At 57.3% G+C, this 17,582-nt stretch overlaps 5 protein-coding genes across 5 annotated transcripts; 3 read left to right on the top strand and 2 right to left on the bottom strand.

Annotated features, from left to right (window-relative positions):
• Window positions 1-533: 533 nt before the first annotated feature.
• On the bottom strand, window positions 534-2,668 carry TRAVEDRAFT_48764 (uncharacterized protein; the record flags this gene model as incomplete). The annotated part of the gene is made up of 6 exons (XM_008041156.1): window positions 534-738; window positions 798-1,687; window positions 1,752-1,930; window positions 1,983-2,004; window positions 2,061-2,554; window positions 2,608-2,668. 6 exons carry the CDS (start codon window positions 2,666-2,668, stop codon window positions 534-536), a joined length of 1,851 nt encoding a protein of 616 aa, XP_008039347.1.
• Window positions 2,669-3,923: 1,255 nt separating this feature from the next.
• Window positions 3,924-5,211, top strand: TRAVEDRAFT_21262 (uncharacterized protein; the record flags this gene model as incomplete). The annotated part of the gene is made up of 2 exons (XM_008040871.1): window positions 3,924-4,246; window positions 4,305-5,211. The coding sequence occupies 2 exons, from the start codon at window positions 3,924-3,926 to the stop codon at window positions 5,209-5,211; spliced, it is 1,230 nt and encodes a 409-aa protein (XP_008039062.1).
• A 1,351-nt stretch (window positions 5,212-6,562) lies between these two features.
• On the bottom strand, window positions 6,563-7,810 carry TRAVEDRAFT_65440 (uncharacterized protein; the record flags this gene model as incomplete). Its single annotated transcript, XM_008041612.1, has 5 exons — window positions 6,563-6,814; window positions 6,864-7,045; window positions 7,108-7,129; window positions 7,183-7,676; window positions 7,738-7,810. 5 exons carry the CDS (start codon window positions 7,808-7,810, stop codon window positions 6,563-6,565), a joined length of 1,023 nt encoding a protein of 340 aa, XP_008039803.1.
• A 772-nt stretch (window positions 7,811-8,582) lies between these two features.
• Window positions 8,583-9,436, top strand: TRAVEDRAFT_48761 (uncharacterized protein; the record flags this gene model as incomplete). The annotated part of the gene is made up of 2 exons (XM_008041155.1): window positions 8,583-8,735; window positions 8,795-9,436. 2 exons carry the CDS (start codon window positions 8,583-8,585, stop codon window positions 9,434-9,436), a joined length of 795 nt encoding a protein of 264 aa, XP_008039346.1.
• A 1,615-nt stretch (window positions 9,437-11,051) lies between these two features.
• Window positions 11,052-14,700, top strand: TRAVEDRAFT_48760 (uncharacterized protein; the record flags this gene model as incomplete). The annotated part of the gene is made up of 3 exons (XM_008041154.1): window positions 11,052-12,140; window positions 13,963-14,139; window positions 14,197-14,700. The coding sequence occupies 3 exons, from the start codon at window positions 11,052-11,054 to the stop codon at window positions 14,698-14,700; spliced, it is 1,770 nt and encodes a 589-aa protein (XP_008039345.1).
• Between the last annotated feature and the right edge of the window lie 2,882 nt (window positions 14,701-17,582).

Below are 17,582 nucleotides of genomic sequence, written 5' to 3'. Positions count from 1 at the left end.
TGTATCAATACTATTTTTTCTGTATTCTGGGACTCCGGTGTGCACTTTATCTGCATGCACTCGGGCACTAGCAGGGCATGAGATCTACGTATACGTGCACTTTGTGCATGTTACCAGTAACTGCTAACGTTGCCGCAATGTCAGACCCATCCACCTCGTCGAAGCTGGGCGCGGGCGCAACTACGCTATCGCGCAGACAAGCATATGCGCGACCGGTATGTCTTGCCACTCAGCGCTCAGTCAGTGTCGATTTTCTCGCATGTGGCCAGGGGCCTCATCTTTGCAGCACGGAACATAAACCCGACTCAGAAGACTGAAGCTCCACGACTCCCGCCTTTTCCTCGCAGACCCTTTCCACCTAACACGAACGTTCTGGCTCTTGTAACCGAGGCTCGGCGATAACATGATATGGGGATGTATGGCTACATTGGCATTACGCGTGATATCGCTACGGATACATCAAGGGGGATGGAGGCCGTCAACAGCCCAGCGCATCGTACTAAGAAAGTTTATCTACAAGGTGTCGCAAGACGTTAGAAGAACCGCCACAGCGAGCTCCGCTCCTGCAGCCGCCTGTGTCGCCGGAGCCCAGGGATGCTGATCCTTGACAGGATCTCCGGCTCCTGTTCGTCCGCGCGCGCGGTGTAAGGCGACTCGGTGTGAGGAGCGACGGAAGGCTCCGCAGCGCGCCGGCGGAGCGCGACTTTCCGCTTGAACTGCCGCTTGAGCTGTCGTTTGCTGCACAGAGGAGACCCGGTCAGCGTATGTAACACTAGGGAGCTGGGGGTACGACTTACCACATGGAGTTTGAGTTGGTGGCAGCCAAGACGGGGGGACGCGCCGCGGCGCGCACGGTCGTCTCAGACGAGCTGTTCGGCCTGACGGCGAAGTTGAGGTCGATGGTCGTCGGCGCCGCACGCGCAGCGCTGTCAGACTGGGAGGGGGATGCGGTCGCGGCCGCAGAGGTCGTTGGTATAGCTGATGCTGACGAGGGACCGCCGTTGAGGAAGATGGTGCTCTGTGCGGGGGCGCTGGTGGTGACTGGCGTCGCAGATGCTGCCGTGGAGGGCGAAAATACGCTCGAAGACGACAATGAGAAGGATCCGAGCGTCGACGAAGATGCGGTCGTGGCGGACGCGTTGGCGGTTAGAGTGATGACCAGCGTGCTGACTACAGTCGCGGTCGAGGTGGTGACGGAGACAGACTCGGAAACTGTTGCGGACGTCGGGCTCGTGGCGGAGACGCTCGCGAAGATCGAGGACAGCGACGCCGACTGGGTGGAGAGAGGGAGCTCGGGCGAGAGCGACGACGAGAAGGCCGCGGAAGAGTGCGATGCCGACTGCGAAAGCGTAGACGCTGAGAAGGTTGCAGCTGTTGAGGACGCTATAGATATTGATGATGATGTAGTGGCCGTACTTGAAACTGCGCTTGCAGAGCTCGAGCTTGCGGAGACAAAGGTAGACGCAATGCTGGAGGCGGACGAGTAATCGGAAGATGCGGAATCCGACCCGCTCGTCGGCGCCGGCGCGATACCGTTGCCCAGGAACGGCGTGGGCACGACCGTGGAGTTCGGGCTGGGCGTAGGGAGACCGTTCGGATACGAATCCACGAAGATGTCGTCCTGCGCGCCGTCCTTGAAGTTGTAGAGGTCCGTGTAGAACGGCGGCGAGTACGTTCCCTCGAACATCTGTCCAGTCATTGTCCCATCAATATCATCAATTAATGCAACGGCGGCGAGGGGAATTGCTCACGTTGTTGCGTTCCTGCTGGAACCAGTACAGGGGCTGCTTGGCGCCGTACGTGCAGTTTCCGGGCGCGGCCGGCTTCTTGTTGTCGGTGTCGGCACCGCAGCGGCGCGCAACCTGCGGTTTCGCGAGTGGGACGTTGGAGGTCGACCCGGTGACGTTGCATTTGAAGCCGGTCATGTAGTCTGTAGAAAGCCGGGTTAGACGATGTTACCAAAGAACCTCGAAGATACTTACTCTGCTCTCCTCCGCTATCTTGCTGTGGACCGAAGAAATGTCAGTAGTGTCTCTTTAATATTCATAAGAATAACCTACCGAATGAATCCAAAGCCAAGCACAGTGGCATCCGCCCGGGGGACAGGGCGGCATGCGCGCGGGGACCGAGAAGTCGGTGAAGCGCGTCCAGACACACGTTTGGTTAATGCTGAACACCGTAAAGTCCTCCGGCTGAATCTTCGTGACGTCCGACTCGTAAGCGATCGCCAACGCGCAGCCCTTGACGTCGTCAATCCCCTTCGTGTGGTACGCCGACGGGTCGCTGTTCGGGCACGGGCTATCGCCCTGGCGGATATCGCCGCCCTCGGAGGAGTTGAACCAGGTGGTCGCGCCCTTGTTGCACGCGATCTCGGTCGTGGCGGGCTTGCCCACCGGGAGCTCGAAGAAGTCACCCGCGTTAGGCGGGTGGTCGAGGTGGCCGTGGAACCACCATTGGTCGAAGGTGTAGTTAGTGAGCGGGGCGACGGGGCGGTTGTCGTAGTCGTAGGTGTGGTCGGTGACGTTAAAGCCGTACATGCTAGGATGCCAGATCGCTGCAAGAGGTGAATGAGAAAATGAAGAGGCGGCTAGACAAGACTTTACTCACAAGCATGACCAGATGCAAGGGGGAGCGCAGCTGCGAGGGCGAGAAGTGCGGCAGCGAACATGATGCCTCGTGTTTCGTGAAATGTCTATGGGGTATGTTATGCAGAAGGTCTATAGGCCCAGCCGAAAACGTCCAAGAATGCGAGTCAGTTGTAGTATCCCAGAGAACCTGTCTCCGAGGCCGAGTCCCAGACAAAAAGAGAGGGGGAACGCAGAGGGAATCGACAGCGAGTCGATGTTGCCTCCAGTTTGCCGGGCGGCGAGGATAATATACCGGCGTCGCTTACGGGGAGAATAAGGGAGCTAAAAACAGCGTCGCCATTGTTCTTGTAGCGTAGTTGAATACATACCCTTTTCGGACAATAATCCACATACTCCGCCGTCATGCCGCCCACATGGTCGTCGTGATGGGCATCGGACGCTATCGCCGCCGCGAGCGAGCTGGATGTTTCCAGCCTCGTCGTCGTCGCCGTCAAAGTCGGCGTCTTCTCCAGAAACAGACGCGCGTGGGAGGGGGTCGCTTGAGCGCTTAAGGCGCACAAACTGTGGCAAATAAACACGGTCACGTGCGTCTGCTGGTCAAACGACGGCGGGCGCTTGCGCTGTCGCGTGCGAATTCTCGCCCGCCACTTCTCTCTCTCTCCGTCCGAGCATCGTTCAAAACCAAACATTCTCCTCAGTGCACGGCATTTGCTGACTCGATATAAAAGACTAGGCCAACCTAGATTCTCCACGTTGGGAGGGATGGAGCTGTTGTCGGTCCGGCATCCAAGGCTTGCAACAACTTCACTAGCCGATTGCACTCCTACACCATCGGTATAACTTCCAAATGACTCCACTACCCAGTTCGTGGAACTAAGTACTCATCTCAGCCCAGGCTGTATTCGAATTCGCAAGATGTTCTCTGGATGAGTATGGTCCGACACAGCCGGAATTGCAACGCCCCTCGGGTAGAGGTTATGATTCGGCCTGTATCGGATCGTGCGTGCCTTCTCTCGTATCCGCATCGAACTGGCCCATTTCGAAACGCTGCATTGAATGCCGAACGCATGGCTCCATCGAATCCTCGGTAGTGCACCTCGCATCGTACTTCCGTATTGCTCGACGAGCACAAATCCTGGCGGACAATACTCCAACTCCATCGACGTTCGATGGAATATCATACTTCTCCTGTGGCCTCTCATCCGCGCCTCATATCTATATAGGACCGCTCTCTTTGCGCCCTATCCAGCCCACTTCCACGCATCTGCACTTACACCATCACACACATCACTCAGCCAGCTGCGCTAGCTCACCCACTCTCCACCACACATCACCATGTCGTCCCCCACCCCTGCCAACACCACCCTTGCCGGCCTCGGAATATCCTTTGACTCTAGCTCCGTCACCTCATCCTTCTCCTCTGGGGAAGAGAGCTTCGACTCGCTCTTCTCCGACGTCCCCCTCACGTCCTCGGGCGAGTCCAACCCCGACTCCGCCGACAGCCCCCCGCGCTCGCCCACCGAGCAGCGCCACCACTGGCACATCGTATACGCTTCCGACTCCGACTGGGACGAGTCTGAGCCTGACGCCGGCTTCAACTACTTCGAGCCCTACCTCGGCGTCCCAGAAGTTGCGGATTTTGCTCCCTGGCCCACCAGGTACGTGCTTGCTCGCGCCATCTTATCTGTATAGGTACTGAACATGCCCCATCTACAGCCCCGAAATGCTCACCCATGCCGCGGAGGTGATTGCGGCGCCCGAGGCTGAAACGCCGACGGTCGCGCCCACGCCCAACGACCGCGGGTACGAGACCGACACGGAGAGCACGCGCGCCCTGCAGCGCCGCCGCCGTCGCCGCGATGCACACAAGCTCGCGCGCCGTCAGCGCGTGCACTACCTCGTCGAGCACGTCGAGCCCATCATCGAACAACTACCCTCCCTCGAGGAGTGCGAGCGCCGCATCGCCGCGAACGCCTCCCCCACCCCTGAATCGGAGGACTCGGGGTTCGTGATGGTCGAGCAGGACATCACGGACTACGACTCCGAGGCGGCCGACCTCGAGGTGGCCGCGTACAGCTCGGACGACTCCGACGTCGACCACTACTTCTACGACGCGGAGGGGAACGTGGACTTGGGCGCGCTTCTCGAGTCCGGCCCCTGCGACGGCCCAGTGCACTATGCTGTCCAGCATCTGCAGCCCGTCATTGAGGACCTCCCGTCCCTCGAGGAGATCCGCTCGCGCATGGGCATCTCAGCCACGGCCTCCACTTCCGGAGAGCCTGACGCTGCCGTCGGCCTCGGCCTCGACATGCCCGTCACCGACGGAACCACCCGCATCACCACGCCCGAACACGTCGGGCTCGGGATCTCGCTCGGCCTCCTCCCCCTCCCCCTCTCTCCCATCCCAGAACCGCACGACGACGGGTTCGAGACGATCGACCTGACGGACAACGTGTTTGCGCCCGCTGCACCCGCGCTCCGCCCGCACCTCGCGGACGAGTCGCCGTCGCCGATCATGCTCGCGTCGCCCGTGCCCGTCGCTGCGTTCCGGCGGTTCGACGATGTGCTTGGCTTTGCAGCGGATGCGGAGCCCGTATATGCGGTGCCCCAGCCGTTTGTCTGATGCGGTACACGAACTTGTGCTCGAGCGATATATGCATGGACACTATAGACTTGCTACGACACCCCCATAGACGTCCCCTGTTATGTATGTTATGATGGATACATGCCGTATTTATGAATATGCGCGACTATATCAGCCCGCATTTCTCGGTACAGCGGAAATGCACGATTCGGAGCTATTTCACGTCCACCTGAGGTAGCATGCAGTTGGGCGAGATGCACTGAGTTCACCTGTGCTAAGATTGTGTTTTTGGCCATCATGTTGGCGTTCGCCGTGCGATCAGTCCTTGGTTGAGGACGTTAGTGGAAGTGGTGTGGTCGACTGAACTTGAAGAGTTGCCTGATTCGGATGCGATTCCGGGTCGCGATTTGCCGATATAGTATGTATCATGTACAGGCGTGTGATCGTCGCCGTCCCTTCCCCAATACCGCCATCTCAATGCCCTGCTCACATCTTCGAAGTCTGGGTGCACGCACTGGTCTTCAAACTGGCTTCCTCGGTTTTCACTTGGTGTAGATCTTCAAGACACCTCGGAGCACGACATAGACTCACATTACACAGCAGCGGAACCACCTTGGCAGAAGCATCGCGGCGCACAAGCGTTAGACTCTAGCGTATGCGGGGTCAGTATCATGGCATCTCCCTCTCGAGCCACTTGATGTGCCTATGCTTGTAGCTCTGGAGATCGACAGTGTTGCCGCGTGGAACGGTACTCGTGAGCTATGGGCTCTACTATGCTCATTGGACATCGCAGATCCAATAGCCCATGAGTATCAGTTCTACGATATCGCACGAGACAGTATTCGTCAGCTATGGGTTTCTCGATGATATGATATTGCTTTTCATAGCGGTACCCATAGCCTGCGAGTATCATACCCGAAGTCTCAAGGCATTGGCAAACTGTCGTACGGCGGCTAAACCATTGAGCGGCGGTGTTGCGCGGAAAGTACTATTGCAACAGCTCACGAATACTAGGTGTGCAGTGTAAGGTATCCATTGTAAATCGCACGCGGTTGTATCGCCAAACATTTCCCCCGGACCTTTGGAACTTACGCTTCGTCTAGTAGAGCAAGGCCGTCGACAGTGCGTGAATGTCACGAAGAGTCTCTTGTAGTGAGCTAGCGATACATGTGTAGGACGGTGATAATACAATACGATCCCCTTGCAAGCAAGCCAAACGCGAGCTCAGAAGGGATGCCATAGGCTAAACGCTCTTTGTGTCGTCTCTGGCCGGGACGCAAAGCCAAACGAGAGAGGAGAACGACGCTGCAGCTTATTCGCGATACGCCGTTTGGTGCTATGACATGACTACATTAGCGACGATACAGCACACGGAAAACCTATCAAAAACTCACCAAGACGAGCAGCGCCCGGGAGGCGTGCCGAAGGGTATCTGGTCTGCCGGTTGTGTCGGCGCAGGGACCGCGGAAGTGGAGCCGGACGAGCCTGTAGCTTGGGGTTGCTGGAGGGTCGGGACCACGGTCGAGTTCGGGCTTGGGGGCGGGATGTCCGCGTACGAGTCGATGAAGATGTCGTCCTGTGCGCCGCCCTTGAAGTTGTACAGGTCCGTATAGAAGGGTGGTGCATATGTGCCCTCGAACATCTACGATGCATGTGAGCATTGGCGGGAAGGTGAAAGGGGGGACGCATACGTTGTTCCGTTCCGCCTGGAACCAGTAGAAGGGCTGTTTTGCGCCGTACGTGCAGTTGCCTGGGGCGGCGTCGGGCTTACCGAAGTCTGGGTCCGCGCCACAGCGGCGTGGAAGCTGTGGCTTGGCCAACGGGACCGTCGAGGTTGAGCCTGTCACATTGCATTTGAAACCGGTCATGTAGTCTAGTTGCAAGGACCTGGTCAGCATACATTCCGGCCGTGTTTCAAGATCCGGACAATCTCACTTTGCTCGCCTCCGCTGTCCGGCTGTGGGAGATGGGTAAGTGAACCTGCGTAGCATATGCGACGGATGGACCCACCGAGTGTATCCAGAACCATGCGCAATGACAGCCACCCTCAGGACACGGCGGCATTCTGGCCGGCACTGCGAAGTCGGTGAAGCGTGTCCAGACGCAAGTTTGGTTCACGCTGAACACGGTGAAGTCCTCCGGCTGGATCTTCGTGACGTCCGACTCATATGCGATTGCCAGAGCGCATCCCTTGAGGTCGCTAAATCCAGTGGTGTGGTACTCTGCGGTAGGGCTGTTCGGGCATACGTTGTCTCCTTGGCGGATATCGCCGCCCTCGGAGGAGTTAAACCAAGTCGTGGCGCCTTTGTTGCACCCGATTTCTGTGGTCGCGATTTGACCCGCCGGCAGCTCGAAGAAGTCGCCCGGGTGAGGAGGATAGTCGAGGTGACCGTGGAACCACCATTGATTGAAGGTGTAGTTCGTGAGAGGCGCGACTGGCCGATTGTCATAGGGGAACGTTTGGTCGGTGACATTGAATCCGTACATGCTTGGATGCCAGATCGCTATACAGTACAAGTGAGATTCTGGGTAAATGAGGGATTAAAATAAGCACGAATAACTCACAAGCATGTGCACGGACTACGCCAGCACCCCAGGACACTAGCAAAATGAACGAGAACGCCACAAGAGAGAGCATGTCTAGCAAGTGGATGAACGAGCACCAGGCCCGGGACACGGAGAAGGGAGGCAGACCGAGGAGGAAACCACTGAAGAGGGGGAGAGGAACCCTTAGGCTTAGGCGGACGCTGAGATATACCAGTTTGCGGCTGACTGGCCGCGTCGGGCGGCAACGTTGCGCGTTCCTGGCTATTGTTCGGTGAACAATGAGCGGCCCTCATCAACTCTCAATCTCGCATCGCATAACCGATATGCATGAAAGCATGGTAGGGCCCGACCGAACAGGTCTGAACAGCCAATGTACGCGGCGGCCATGGTGGAGGAGTGAGCGAAGGAAGGTTGAGGGAGGAGTCGCAGTGTCGGCCGGGGCGGCGGCGGGATTGTTAACCTTATCGGGAAAGAGGCGGGCCGAAGCGCCTGAGGCGGCGGCTACGGCGCTTCACTGGCTCCCTCTGTGCCCGAACTTCCTGCCTCCTCCCAATCGCTAGTGCCCAAGCCTCTCTGGACTATGTTTCGAAAAGATATAGGGGCTCATTGTAGCACTATGGCCGACCATTAGGCCCAGCTAAATGCTTTGCGCCGCACATTGGGCGCCAACGCCGGCCTTTGTTTAATTGCGCTTGCAATTATGCCCACCTCAGGAGCCAGGGCCTTTAGCCACGCCACCCCTCGCTTGGACCAGGCGTTGAACATATATAGATGACCTCTGCTGCGACTTGCTGATCTTCGTTTAACTGCAGACTCCTACAACTCATCCGACCTCACATCTTTACCCCTTCAATCAAGCTATCATGTCTCGAGCTCGCGAGGATAGCGCGGCGAATCCGTCTTACCAGTGGGATAATCAGATGTCTGAACCAGCGTGGCTCGAACGGGTGCCAAGATACCACGAAGAGTTTCCTGACGAGCCAAGGGGCCTCCCCGACGTACCCCTCAATGTCGATGTGAGTCCCTTCTCAGCGTCTTCAAGAACGGTGAAAGTTAATTCTTCCGTGTGCTGTAGCATCGCTACTGCACCCCGGCCCCAATGGATCCTCACTACAAGGACGAGCACGTCGATCCAGACGATGTCTTACCCCCCTACAACGAGGCGGATTGGGCGCCGCTTCCGGACGACGAGGAGGAGCTTACTGGCGCCAGACAGCCGCTTGCGCCTCCAGGCACAGCGCAGAACCCGTTGGTCATAGAAGACGACGGCGCAGGTCGATACCGGAAGGCTTCTGCTTTGGAACCGCCGCCTGGTATCGAGAACAGCCCCGCTGGTAGGCGCACCAAGCGCCAGAAAGCGAATAATGGCCAGGCCCTGTCCTCGACGAACAAACGGTCTCAACCATCCGCGAACAATGGTTCATCAGCGGCTGGGTTGTCTTCCACGCCCAAGAAGGGCCGCGGCGCGCGTGGGCGCCCTCCAGCCGCTGCGAAGAGTCCCACTGGCCAAGCGAAGTCCAAGAAGAATGCGTCGAACAAGTATACCCCGAAGGTGTCCTCCCCGCTCAAGCAGGTCGCATCCGAGGCTGCGACAAACGCGCCGGACGCACCTGTCACCCAGGGCCGCTGGTATATCCCTCCGCGTAAGCACTCGACGGGCAGCGTGTCCGTCAGCTCGGACAGCTCCGGGTCGTCGGATTCCGAATGCGACGAGTGAGAACGCGGACGTTGCATTGAAAATCAAATATACCGGGGACTCTGAAGCTACGCCCTCTCGTTATTTGTTACATCTGTCATCACGCTCCTTGCTTAGTATCTGTATCATCTAGTTATTTTTTTGGGTTGTCACCCTCTCCAATCATATGTAATGTTTCCAGCGCTACCCTCGATGCTCGACGAGCCTTATCATGCAGGCCTCTTGCGACGGTAACTCGTCGCTATCGCGGCCACAACGCGGCTGCTCTGCGCTTCATGGCCCTGTCCAAGGCTCAGAGCGGCGCGCCTGGTGCCACCCGCCAAACCGGGGGCGCACCGCCATCCTCATGCGGTACGTGTGAGGCTCGCGCATGTTTGCTAGAGCAGACCGACCGGAGCGTGCGCTCATCAAGCCTTTTCAAGAACAAAGGGATGCACGCTGGAAGGCAACACGCTAAATCTCAACCGCGCAATCTGCACTGCGCTGCTGCCTCGAGGCCACCTGTGCAACCAACTTCCACTCGACGTTTGGTTTTGCAACCCAGCGTCGTAGGAAGCTCGACACGCGTGGTGCTATACACCGTTGGAATTCCACAGGAGACTCCTTACAGGGCGCGCGCGGCGTCCGTGACTCGGCGCGAGCCCAGGAACGTTTCTTTTGGTGTAGTTGGGCGCGGTCCCGGGTCTGGTTCTCGGTTTTCGCCGTTTTGATCGAAGCTCTCGGTGCCCACCATCCCTGCCCCGCGGTATATGAAGTTCTATCGCTCTCTGATGCACGTGCGGAGCGGGCTGCTTCTAGGGCACACCGTTGATGCTGTGTCTTTTCTCACAGACACAACTCCGACGCTGGTGGTTCGAATTCAGTACAAGAACCACGGCACCGTTCCTCGGACCTCAACTGTGGCCACACTCTTGTGCGCTATATTCTCCTCGCACCACCATCGCGGCGCGAGTTGCGCAAAGCATACTCCACTATCCAGCATTGTGTCTTTCTATCTATCCACTATGCCGCGCGTAGAACCCTCGCAAACTGGCCAAACAGCCCCGCACCCTTGTCCCGTAAACCTGAACTGGGATCTCCACAAAATACTCAAGGACTCTATTCCCGTACGTTGTCTTTCCTGAAGCACGTCGTATCAGTCTAAGTCTGGCCTCCGGCGTTGCTCAGGGCGAGGAAAGACAAAGAGCCTTCAATTTGTTTCAAGTGACCAAGCCGCCACCAGACTCGCCCCAAACACAATCAACCATCCCCATCCCTATTTTACCGCGCCCAGCCTCAGATTCTCGCGCGCACCTCGACGGCGGCGGCAACACGCGGGAACTGACACGCTCAGTACCCGATGGGGTGCATCTCTCCTCTCGAGTCGTCGACTCGCCACCGACTTCGATGGGTCCCGCATCGGTGGTGGCGCCCATGCCTGCGGCACGCGTTGTGAGTTTCTCATGTTAGCATCGCGTACAGGCATTCCAGAGGGCTCAACGGACGAAATCGTTGTATACAGCCCACCGGGCAGTGCGCTGGCACTGCAACCTCCAAAACGAACCGCCGTCGCCACAAGGGCGCAAAAGGTGATGGGATCGAGGCGCATGGTCCGCTCCCCTCACTGCCGCACCCAGTCGTACCCTCCCACCAAGCGATGCCTTCTCCCCATCTCCGTCGGTCATCGTCTCTGGCGCACAGATCACAACGCACTCGCCGTCGCGGCGATGGTGGCGCCATTGACCTGGACTCGGATCTGCGTCGTCTCGCGCCACGAGAGGGTAGTTTCGGGCGGCAAAGTCTCAACGACAAGCTGCGCAACCTCAACAACACCTTGGAGCATCTCAAGGCTATCGAAGAGGCATTGGCACAGCGAGGTGCTCATGCCTCGCCCCGCGTCTCCGACACCAACACGGCCGACTGTGCCTCTGCCCCTGCCCCTCAGCGTGGATTGACGATGGAATCGGAGCAGAACGGCGCCAGCAACAATCCATGGACGGGGCTGCGGCATTTCAGCACTACCGCCGTCTATCCAACCTTTAGCGAACGCCAGCGTCGCGGCGGGCTCATCCCCGCCCAAAGCTTCGGAGCCTACCACCACCAGCCGCAATCCGGGATGACCCCTCTCGACCGGTTTGCTGGGCAAGATCAGCACTCTCGGGACATGCGCAGCGTAGACGCACGGAACGTACCTGCCCCGGGACCTCCCTGTCGCAACGCACGCGCCTTCGTCGAGGTTGAATTGGAGGCGACATCCGTTCAGCCGGCGCCGTGTCGCCAAACACATACTCGTGTCACCGCCGACGGTCGCGTAGCTGCCGTGGAATCATTGACTACGTCCTATGGCGACCACACCCCGTCTGTCTATCCTGGAGAGGCTAAGTTTGGCGAGCAAGAGGAAGCCGTCTGGGCCGGCACTCTTGCGGGCAGCCTGGTCCCCGCCGAATCAGCCGCCGTTCTGGTCGGCATCGGATGCGACATCCTCGGCGCCGATTCGTGGGGGTCCGAAGTATTCGCTAGCTCAGACAGTGTTCAACCCCACCGTGACGACATGCACGTCGTGGACATCTGGCCAACTTCGCAGCCTGATCCTGAGGGCACTCGCCATACGCTGCCTCCTTCGGATGCCTCGGATCCTTCCATGCTTGTTGAGCAGTGGGGGAATTCGCCCTCGCTACCTTCTCTACTGGATGATGTCATGAAGCCTGATTTTCGCTTGGCGTCCTATGAGGAGTGGCAAGGGCCAGTGAGTACCTACTCATCTTTGGAAGGAGCAGTACCCGCATACAACCATGAAGTTCATACCTATATCTCCCATTCATCCTAGTACTCGATGCACCTGTCGCATCAAGTACATTCCTTCGTTAGAGTCTACATATATGAAGTCTATATCGCCCTAGTGAAGTACCTTTGAATTCGGACAACTTCCATTGAGGCTTATCACAGTAGAGTGCATGCAAGCTACACGCCGACGGTGGTCGGGCCTAGCTAGTCGGGACACATTCAGAAAGGTTTAAGTGAGGAATGCCACGGGCTTTGCGGATCGGTACTCGTAGGCTATAGATATGAAATGGATATACAATCAAGTTCATACCTATAGCTGACGGGTACGGTTCTGCGCGACACTAGCTCTTAGTACCAATCCGACCGTCTAGGCAGCTCCGCGTATATGCGCAGCTTGAGAGGTCCTCATAGATGCGCTCTTAGTGGCGAAGAGAATGAGGGCGGTGTCTGCAGAAGAGTGGATAGCGAGCGAGCCAGGATTTGAAGCTGATTGGAGGTCTTGGTGCACAGGAGACACGAGAGATCGAGCATCTGGACAGAGATCAGGATGGAGGATGACACGGAGAGACTTCCCTGATTGGTTCGGTTAATGCCGATTCTAAGGCTGGCGCTTTGGATTTAGGCGCCTGACGCGCGTCCTTCCCCTGCGACTTGACGTTACGGCCTACGGACTGACTTGGGACTGACCTACCTTGGTCGTACCTGCTTTTTGGATCATATATCATCTTGTACGTGTGCTCTTGGGGCCTTGCTAGATGCATTCATGCTCGTTGAGGCGCTCACGATCGGTACTGCAGTTCGGTTTCCAGGTATTAGACACCGCGGTAGACCGACTCTGGGATTCAAGTTGCCAGCGCATTTCTGGACAATTATCGCTACGGGCGTAATGAATACGTATGCTTAATCTTACAGGCTACTTCTGTGCACAGTCACTTTGTGTCGTGTTGACTGCCCGATTGATGGTATTTGTACTCTCTCGTCTCTTGACCAATTTCAGGTTCTTACATCGTGCCGAAAAACAGCCTCTCAATGGAATCGATTATAGAGTGATATGATGCTCTATCATAACTCGAGGTAGAGTAGTGCAAATTTCCAAGCTGTGTACGATCACAGAACTTGTAAAAGTCCTGACCACCAATAACGGGTCTCCTGGTGAGAACGCTCTAAGTGCGCCGGCGGCCTTCATCCTGATAACCTGGTACAGGACGAGTCGTTGAGAGATCAGCCATCATTTCGAGGTGAGAACGATCTCGTGTTATGTCATATTCTCTCTCCTTCTTGTTCGCAGCACCGCTATGAGCCCTATGCAGAGTGTTGCATCGTGCTCCCAAACTCCCAGCGACGTCTGCTAGAAGCCGCCGCAGTCAGCAACCATACAGTTGCCGAATCGCACAACGTAAGCACCTAGGACTTTCACTCAATGCGTTGTTGCGCGGACGCCCGCATTTACCACTCAGCGATATAACTTCCTACCTCCTCCCACAACGTCGCTAGTACTCGAAACTCTCTGGACCATGTTTCGATGAGCTTTAGGGAACGTTTTAGTAGTATGTCAGGCCATTGCGCTCAGACCAATGCTTTGAGGCGCAGAATGGGCGCCAACGCCGGCCTTTGGCCATTTGCGCTTGCGATTGGACCGCGCATGCACACCTCAGGAGCCAGGGCCTTTAGCCGCGCCACCCCTTGCTTGGACCAAGCTAAGAACATATATAACTGACCTCAGCCGCGACTTGCTGGTACTTCGCTCACCTGCAGATCCCCACAACTCGCCCGGTCTCACATAGTTTTACCCCTTCAATCAAGCTATCATGTCTCGAGCTCACGACGGCAGCACGGCGAATTCGTCTTACCAGTGGGATATCCAGGTGGCTGAACCAACGTGGCTCGAACGGGTGCCAATATACCACGATGAGTTTCCTGACGAGCCAAGGGGCCTCCCCGACGTGCCCCTCAATATCAATGTGAGTACCTTTTCAACGTCTTCAAGAACCATGAGGGTTAACCTCCGTGTTCCGCAGCATCGTTACTACACCCCGGACCCAATGGATCCCCGTTACAAAGTCGAGTACGTCGATCCAAAGGAGGTCTTTCCCCCGTACAACGAGCAGGATCGGGCACTGCCGCCGGGTGTCGAGAACAGCACCACTGACAGGCGCTCCAAGCGCCAGAAAGCGAACAACGGCCAGGTCCAGTCCTCAACGAACAAACGGTCTCAACCAACCGCGAACAATGGCTCGTCAGCGGCCGCGGCGTCTTCCTCGCCCACGAAGGGCCGCGGCGCTCGCGGGCGCCCAAAAAGTACCACCGGACAAGCGAAGAACAAGAAGAATGCGTCGAACAAGTCGACCCCGAAGACGTCCTCCCCTCGCAAGCAGGCCGCATCCAAGGAGGCGACAATCGCGCCGGCCGCACCTGTCGCCCAGGGCCGCTGGTATATCCCTCCGCGTAAGCACTCGACGGGCAGCGTGTCCGTCAGCTCGGACAGCTCCGGGTCGTCTTCGGATTCTGAATGCGACGCATGATGACGTTGCATTGAGGCCAAGCAGCCGGTGATCCCCAAGCTACGCCCTCTCGTTATTTGTTTCACCTCTCATCACGCTCCTTGCCCAGTAAATGTATCATGTAGTAATTTCTTCCTCGTGTCTCTAATGTATATATTGTTTCCAGTGCTACCTCCGCCGTGCACTGCCATGCAGGTTTGTCGCTATCGTGGGCTTCAGCGGAGCTGCTCTGCGCTTTATGGCTTCACAGGGTTATGACGGTGCCGCGCCGCCATCATCCTCATGTGGTACGTATGCGTAAGGCCCCTGCAAGTACATCAGAGCCCGGCGTGCCTAACAACATGCACCGTTGCAATATCCGTTAGAAAACCCTTTGCGGGACGCACGCGGTATCCATGACTCAGCGCGAGTCTAGGGATATAGAGGTCGTTGCTGTACCTCCACTCTGCTTTATTCGCCTTACATTAATTCAGCATGTTTCTCATGTCATGTAGGACGTCGGAGCGGAAGGGGCGATATTGCGTGATGAGTTGCAGAACGAAGGCTCCGCCACCAGCGTCGTCCCGAACACAAGCACCCGCTCGATGTACCACATCCGCGCGGCGCGCGAACCTCTATAAGTGTGGCAAACGCGAAGAAAGGCGCATCTGTACGAGCCGCAGCCATCTATTTGAGCAGTCGACTTGCCACCGACTTCGATGATGGGTTCCACATTGGGGGCGACATCCAAGCCTGCCAGGCGTCCTGTAACTTTGTCTCATTAGCATCGAGTACAGCGATACTACGAGCTTTGAGAATCGTACCCGTAAGCTATGGGTACTAAATTGAACTAGTCAGTTTCACACCCACAACTGACGGGTACAGTTCTGCGCGACGCGAGACTGGAGAATCGTACCCATATGCTATAGGGCTAGGTTGATATTCAATCAAGCTAGTTCCTATAGTTTACAGATGAAGTTCTGCGCGACACCGACTATGAGTACTCTGCCTGTCTCAGGCTGGGGAGCTCCACGCACAGTGACTCCCCCGGCACTCGATACTAGGCCGTGTTCTCCTGGACCAGGACCGTCGCTTTCCAGTGAGCCTTGAGAGGCACTCACAAATGAGCGTTAGTAGCGAAGAGTATAGCGTCTGCCAGACAGAGAGGGTAGGGACGCACCCGCGAAGCTCAGAGCGCTCGAAGTCGCGCGCGAGTGAGAGCGGCGCGAGCATGACCCCGGAGTTGTACCAGTGCCAGTTGTGCGAGTCGCGCTACTCGATGCCGAACTTCGAGCGCCGCTCGCGCGACGGCCTGCCTTCAGGCCTCAGCCTCTGCGCCTTCGTCGTCGTCGCTCCTGCCCGCCTCCAATGCCCAGACGACACCCTCACCCGCTTTCCCATCTCGATGTTGCTGCGCACCCCGGGGCATGCGGACGCGACAATTGCCGGGCGTTCTCGACGCGGGCGCGCCGCTGGAGACGACCGTGGAGTCGGCCCAGGAGAGGGGAGGGGGTCGCGGATATCGACTCGCAGTGGAACGTCGCGCAGGCGTTCGCGGCACCGGTTTTGCAGAAGCTGAAGGTGCAGGTGGGAGCGAGAGGGCTGGGTGTAGCGGAGCAGAGTGTTGGGACCGTAGCTTTTAGCGGGGGGACCTGCGTATTGATGCGCGGCGGCGATAGTGGGGCGTAGGAGGAGGATCTCGTAGGAAGGGCTACTATATTCAGAGTGTAATATAGGTCATTGGGCGTGTAGAAGAGCTGTAGGCTGGCGAATTAAAATGACGGGCGTACAGATATGTGGAATGCAGTTGTGTGGCCATCGCACGCAGACGACCCGACCTGCAGTTCGAGAGTGAGCTGCGTAGCGCTCGGCGGATCGCACACGCATCCGTGCTGCACGCGGGTCAACTAGTACTGCCCCCGGAGGTTCGCAAGGGGTAACAGCACCGTGGCATCGAAAGCCGAGGTCACCGCTGATTTGGTGTCGATCCCTTCGAATTCTCCCGGCGACTGGAGATGCAATGCGCTCGAGACCGCCGATGACTGTGCTGCGAGTCTGCGGCAATAGCCCTCTCCTTTCGATGAACACCTCGTCGCTGTGCATCAGTGTCCGAGTCAGTAAGCTCTACGCGTCATCGCAAAGTTTAGTGGGCACAGCTACTATACCTTCGTGTCCCGCACACACTTGCAAGATAGCGCACGTGTCGATGACCAAGGCACTAAATGAACGAATGTTGGACAGTTCGCAATTGATCGGTAGTGGGCCCTGCAATCGGAGGTCGATCCGTGTCTCCCACTGTTAGGTTCGTTAGTGATGGAAGACACTATGGTATACCGTATGACAGATGGCTGCCATGGACGCTGCGCCCGTGTGTGACCGAGCGGAGATCTTCCCATGGATATCGCTTCGGAATGGACCGTGACACTTGTGGGATACTCGAGTCTCGCACTGAGCCGCGCGGAAGCGTTGGACGATCATGTCAAGGTGAGTCGTCGCGGGGATGCATCCAAGGAACAAAGTCTGCTGTATAAGAAGATAGGAAGATCGTCAGTTATGATCTCAATTGGGCCCCGCCATGATATAGATAGATTATGCATACTGCAGCGGGTTCACTGTTGAAGTTCTCGGCGTACCGTTAACGTTTATCATCGGCACAGTCCTGCGTCTCACAGCGGGTTGCATTTGGAGCATGGCATATGTATGCGGAATGATACAGTGCGCTGGCACATAGCATCCAACCGCCTTCGAAAAGGCAAAAATGTTCGGCTAAGAAGGGAGTTTCGACGTTGCTGGCCATGGGAGGAAGGGAGAGAGAGGCATCATGCTAGGCGCCGGCGCTCTATGGCGGGCAGCGCCACAGGCGTCGCCGGCAGCAGACTGTTCTTTCTTCCGCCGACCATGGGCCCGTATGATGATCGATTCTC

The sequence above is a fragment of the Trametes versicolor genome, assembly GCF_000271585.1.
Source record: "Trametes versicolor FP-101664 SS1 unplaced genomic scaffold TRAVEscaffold_7, whole genome shotgun sequence".
Taxonomy (NCBI): domain Eukaryota; kingdom Fungi; phylum Basidiomycota; class Agaricomycetes; order Polyporales; family Polyporaceae; genus Trametes; species Trametes versicolor.
The sequence above is the reverse complement of the archived record's forward strand: the minus strand, read 5'-3'. Positions and strand labels throughout refer to the sequence as shown.